Source organism: Triticum dicoccoides, chromosome 2A, assembly GCF_002162155.2.
Source record: "Triticum dicoccoides isolate Atlit2015 ecotype Zavitan chromosome 2A, WEW_v2.0, whole genome shotgun sequence".
In the NCBI taxonomy this organism is placed as follows: domain Eukaryota; kingdom Viridiplantae; phylum Streptophyta; class Magnoliopsida; order Poales; family Poaceae; genus Triticum; species Triticum dicoccoides.
In genome coordinates, this window is record NC_041382.1 from 16,819,205 (window position 1) to 16,825,381 (window position 6,177).

General features: G+C 49.9%; 1 protein-coding gene across 1 annotated transcript; it reads right to left on the bottom strand.

Annotated features, from left to right (window-relative positions):
* Window positions 1–411: 411 nt before the first annotated feature.
* Window positions 412–2,533, bottom strand: LOC119357431 (serpin-Z6B-like). Its single transcript, XM_037624389.1, has 2 exons — window positions 2,057–2,533; window positions 412–1,224 (listed from the first exon to the last, which is right to left on the bottom strand). The coding sequence occupies exons 1-2, from the start codon at window positions 2,531–2,533 to the stop codon at window positions 412–414; spliced, it is 1,290 nt and encodes a 429-aa protein (XP_037480286.1).
* Window positions 2,534–6,177: the final 3,644 nt, after the last annotated feature.

A 6,177-nucleotide genomic window follows, 5' to 3' on the forward strand; every position in this document is an offset into this window, starting at 1 on the left:
CTAGCCGGGCCAGGTGCGTTATACAAGCCATCTTCAATGCCTTCTTATCCGGAGCGGCGATTTTCTATGCAGATTGATGTTGCAAGAATCTTATGGTCTATATCAATGACTAATTCTAGGCGTAACTTTTACAAGCTATTGGGATTAAACAAGTTTACTACGCTAAGAAGGAAACCCAGATGTGACGACGAGTATTGAGTACTACGCTTTGTCTATGGATGCAAGAGGAAGAATACTTCGACACCCCAAAAAATTAGTTGTATTTGTATATTTTTAGAAAGTTGTTTTTTAGAGATTTCTGCGAAGTTGCTATTCTAAGGGTTCATGTTACTATTATATAGCATTTGGCATTTTCAAAGAAAAAAAATCCATACATAAACCAAAGCATGCATGTTCGGTCCTCCCTCCCCCTCAATTGATAGTGGGGTCAACAACATGCCCCGCGAACATGATCGCACCTGACACCTCCTCGATGACAAAGAAGGCAAAAGGATGGTCAGCAACGAAGGCCACACACCGCGACAGCGGAGGTAGGGCACTAGTCGTGCTACACGTAATCATCACAGTGGCAGCCGCGGCCTCGGTGCCTTCCTCGTTCACCTCGATGACGGCTTGGTGGATCACTTCCTGTAGAGCCAGCCTCCTCCTTCCCCCCGTCCCGTCCTCAACCACATCAGATAGGTCGGCCTTCCCTGGCTCTAAAGCCTCCTTGAGCCCCATGTCGCAGAGAATGTCGTTCATAGTCATGTCAAAGCTGACCTTGAATGTAGGCAGCCGGAAGTCGTCAACCTCGACGTCGCTCCTCGGCAGGTGCTTGCGCAAAAAGTCAGGGTCACAGGCAATCTGGTTGGCCAACCAACACAGCCCATCACGCGCGTCGGGGAGGAAGACACACATTGAGTAGACCGGCTGTGGCTGCGACTGCGCGGGCAAGGGGCCGCCTTGCTCGTAGCGCAGCTGGAGCACCTTGAAGCCATTGTGCCACGCGATTCTTTGCCTACCGAAGCCACGCATGAAGGACGTGTCGATGGCGGTGTTGTCAAGGCGGTGAAACAGATGGCGTTCCTCGTCGAATGGCATGTTCCACTTTCCCTTGAAGTACATGGCGTTGACAAGCACCAGGTCGGTGAGGTGGGACAACACGTCACGGCCAATCAGGGTGGGGATGAGGTCGTTCATCAACGCCGCCACCCATGCGTTGATCTTCTCCTTTGCCTCCTCCGGCTGCACGTACATAACGATAATCATCATATATCTACATGCCACAATCAATCATAATAGAGTACTATTAATTGTGTTGCACATCGTTGTGCTAAAGCAGCTCTTCAACTAGAGAGTGTTGTAAATTACTCTAATATAATCTCTGGTTTTCTAAGCTGCAATTTGCTCTCAGATGCATTGCCACTGAATGAATAAAATGCCGAGAGGAGCTTCAAAAAATCATATATCTACATGCCACACATCTCAGAGTGTGCAAAACCGAACCGAAAACCAAAAACCAAACAAAAAATCAAACCAAATTGCATTTTTGGATTTTTTTTTCAGGTTTCGGTTTCAGTTTTGAAATATGAAAACCATTTGCGTTTCGATTTTTTCCATTAGAAAGCGAATACTGTTTGGTTAAACCGAATTAACCAATCGAAACTGATGTTTTTTGTGTTCAAAAGCGTAACGAGGTGCTATAGTTCAATATTTTCTAACCCATTAGTGCTTCAGTTTACATGATTAGCCTGACTACTTATCCAATGTCTCTTCTTTATCCTTTTCTACTTGTTTCTTTTCTCATTATTGATATATATCATGTATTTACACATGAAAAAGTTATCTGTTTGCCAAAAAATTCATGTCAACCTTGGTTAATTTGGTCATTCATTACCGAAACCAAACTGAAAGTGAAGGGCTATTACTGAATCCGAACCATATCTATGTATGAAACCATATAATCCAAAGTATAAAAACTGTAGAAATCATAAACCGTATAAATCGTGCCGAACAAAAAAAAACCGAATGCACACGACATGTGATCACTTCCGGGGTCCGGCCGCTATTCACTGACCTGCTTGTGGAAGTTAACTGGGCGGATGACGGACTCGTACCACTCGGTGGCGACGTCGCGGAAGGCGGGGCGGAGGGGCACGGTGGTGTCGTGCCACACGCCGCACCCGAAGTTGATGCGCTGGCCGCCCGTCTGGGACCGGTCAGCGAGGGCCTGCCGGGCCAGCGTGCAGACATGGAAGGTGTGGACGTCCCATGAAGGCACCCCGAGGACGCCGAGCAGCTCGTCGAGGGTGCGCTCACGCGCGCCGGTGGCCCACAGCGAGAGCGCCGCGTAGAGGCACAGCGGCGAGAAGACCAGGTTGCCGCTCCTATCGGCGTCGGCGGCGAGGCGCTTGTTTAGGCGGAGGGTGAAGGCCTGCAGGCTGTCGCGGGCAGCGGCGCGCCCGGCCTCCTCCCACTGGGCTATGGCGGCGCGCTCGTCCTCGACCCATTGGGCTAGGTCGTCGGCGTGATCGACCTCGGATTTGGGCAACATGGACGCCCACCTAATGGTCGTGGCAGCAGTCAAGGCGGTGAAACAGATGGCGTTCCTCGTCGAATGGCTTGTTCCACTTGGCCTTGAAGTAGATGGCGTTGACAAGCACCTGGTCGGTGAGGCGGGACAACACGTCACGGCCAATCAGGGTGGGGATGAGGTCGTTCGTCAACGCCGCCACCCATGCGTTGATCTGCTCCTTTGCCTCCTCCGGCTGCATGTACATAACGATAATCATCATATATCTACATGCCACAGTTCAATCATAATAGAGTACTATTAATTGTGTTGCACATCGTTGTGCTAAAGCAGCTCTTCAACTAGAGAGTGTTGTAAATTACTTTAAGGGCAGTTGCAAAGAGTTTAATCCTCTAGAGGGTCCAATCCCTGCGGGTATTGGAGCACGAAAGCCAGATCACCATCACTGTCACGCACCATCTCCCTCCCTTGGCCAGGGATCATATTGTTTCGAACTAGTGATCATAGGGTGAGGTTTTTAGTTGTGTTTTTGGTACCCAATTGTCAGTAGTGAGGTGGTGGAGCTGTCGCTGTCGTGCAATAAGTCCTTCATGTCTCCTCCTTCTCATGATGGTGCCTTTTGACAACCTTTGGAAGCGTGTGTCCGAGATCTGGTTCTCCAGATTTTGTTGTCTTTTGCAGTTTGTCTAAGTGGCTTTGTTCTACCGACTGGATGGGGCGTATGTGTTTCTCCGGCTCTGGTATCGACCGACGAAGGTTGGCCAGTTTCAGTCTCAATCGGAAGTGTCGGTGTCAAAACCGGCGGATTTCGGGTAGGGGGTCCTGAACTGTGCGTCTAAGGCGGATGGTAACAGGAGGCGGGGGACACGATGTTTACCCAGGTTCGGGCCCTCTCGATGGAGGTAATACCCTACTTCCTGCTTGATTGATCTTGATGATATGAGTACTACAAGAGTTGATCTACCACGAGATCGAAGAGGCTAAACCCTAGAAGATATCCTATGATATGATTGTTGTTGTCCTACGAACTAAACCCTCTGGTTTATATAGACATCGGAGGGGGCTAGGGTTACACAGAGTCGGTTACAAGGGAGGAGATCTACATATCCGTATTGCCAAGCTTGCCTTCCATGCCAAGGAGAGTCTCATCCGGACACGAGACGAAGTCTTCAATCTTGTATCTTCATAGTCCAACAGTCCGGCTAAGGGATATAGTCCGGCTGTCCGAGGACCCCCTAATCCAGGACTCCTTCAGTAGCCCCTGAATTAGGCTTCAATGACGATGAGTCCGGCGCGCAGATTGTCTTCGGCATTGCAAGGCGGGTTCCTCCTCCGAATACTCCATGAAAGATTTTGAACACAAGGATAGTGTTCGGCTCTGGAAAACAAATTTCACATACCATCGTAGAGAGAATAATATTTCCACAAATCTAATCTGCTGACAACTTTTCATAACATGACATCACACCACGGCCTGGTCATTATTCGAACCGTTTTCTCAACCAGCTACTGCACATATTGTGAGGCGGTTTTCTTGGCACGTCTTGTCGAAGCAAAGATCATGCCCCCTTATCACGGGATTCTCATCAATACAGGTGTGGGTAACCCAACCGCGCCATCAATTACGACGCTTGGGGAATAAGCGAGTTTTACCAGGCAGGTGGGGAGGCGTATAGTTTCTTCCGCCTTTATAAAGGGACAAGGATTCTTCTTTTCACTCACGCCTTCTTCCTCCTTGCTCATTCATTCTTGCGCACTCGAGCTCCAGCACCCAAGTTCGCATTTTCCCCTCAAACCACTCCAAGCATGTCCGGAGCGGGAGGTAAGTGGATGGTCTCCTCTGTTACGGAGGAGGACATCACAAAGCTACGGAGAGCCGGATATCTGGCACCGGATATCGCACACCGGCTGCCAGATGCGGGGTAGATCATCCCTACTCCAGAGCCCCATGAGAGGGTGGTTTTTCTTACCCACTTCATCCGCGGACTGGGATTTCCCCTCCACCCATTTGTCTACGGGCTCATGTTCTACTACGGGCTGGACTTTCACGATCTGGCCCTCAATTTCATCATCAACATCTCGGCATTTATCGTCGTGTGCGAGACCTTCCTCCGCATCAAGCCCCACTTCGGCTTGTGGCTGAAGACCTTCAATGTTAAACCGAAGGTGGTGGTCGGCCAGCAAGCAGAGTGCGGAGGCACCATGGTGGGAAAAATGTCCAACGTCACCTGGCTCGAAGGCTTCTACGTGGAGACCATAAAGGGGTGGCAATCGGGGTGGTTCTACATCACCGAGCCGCGCGACACGAACTGGGTGGCGGCCCCCGAATTTTGATCCGGAATCCCCATGCGGCTCACCTCTTGGAAAGAGAAGGGCCTATCATGGGGTTCCTCGGTAGAGCTGACCAGACTCCAGACCTGCGTCAAAAACATGATGAGCAAGAAAATTAAGCTCGTCAACATGGTTCAAGTCATGCTCTTCCGCCGGATCCTCCCGTGTCAAAGACGGCATTCAATTTGTGGGAGTTCGACCCGGCCGAGCACCAGACGCTGCGAGAGCTCTTCGACACGACGCACAAGGACGTCTGGAAGGTGCTGTTCAAGGGTGCCAAGGTACCTCCTCCCCTTAGCGAGGACTGCGGACTCAGTGCAAAGCACCCTGCCAATCCGGTAAGTCTTTTATATCTCATAAGATGTTCATTTTCCCCCGTTTAACCATGCGTGGGATCTAAGCCTCCATGCCATTTAACATGACTGGGTAGACACAGCGGACCAGATCGATGCATGCCGGGCGTGCCGGATGGCATCACAACGGATTTACAACTGTGTGTGCTTATCTATCTATCTGTCTGTATATGATATGTGAACATAATGCGTAATTAGTTTCATTTTTCTTTTCCTGATCCATCCATTCACTAGTGTTACAAATAACAAAGCGTTTGTGGTTGATTAACGTCGCCGGCAACAGCAGCCATCCATCCACTAGGGATACCCATCAGGCATCCAAGGATGGAGGGATTGGATTGCGCCATCTAATCGATCCGCGGCACGGCCTTCTTTCCGGCCATGGATCACCCCTCTAGAGCTTGTTTTCTCCACCACACTGCCATCTCTATATACACAAGAGATAGACATTCATCCGCGTGCGGGGTGCGCGTGCGGCTTAGAACTTAGAAACTTGGGCGAGAGGCGATGAAAACATATCAGTACTTGACTAAGGAACTTGAAAATCTCTCAACTCTCTATGTCTGAAGATTTTAGCATTAGCATTTCTCTATGTCCAAAGCGAAATCTCTCAACTATCTATCTCTGAACATTTTTAGAACTAGTGATTTATCAAAGTGTAAATGAGTCTCTCAAATATGTATCTATATATATGCACGTTCTATCCTCCCCCCGCACGCGTCAATTGATCGTGGGGTCAAGAACATGACCCGCAAACAGGATGGCACCAGATACCTCCTCGATGATGAAGAAGGCAAAAGGATGGTCAGCGACGAAGTCCACACGCAGCGGTGGCGGAGGAGGTGGCGGAGCTGCGTCTTGACTACACAGGAAAGTGTTCATCATGGTGGCAGCCGTGGCCTCGGTGCCTTCCTTGTTCACCTCAATGATGGCCCTGTGGACCACCTGCTCCAACCTCCTTCTTTCTCCGGTGCCATCCTC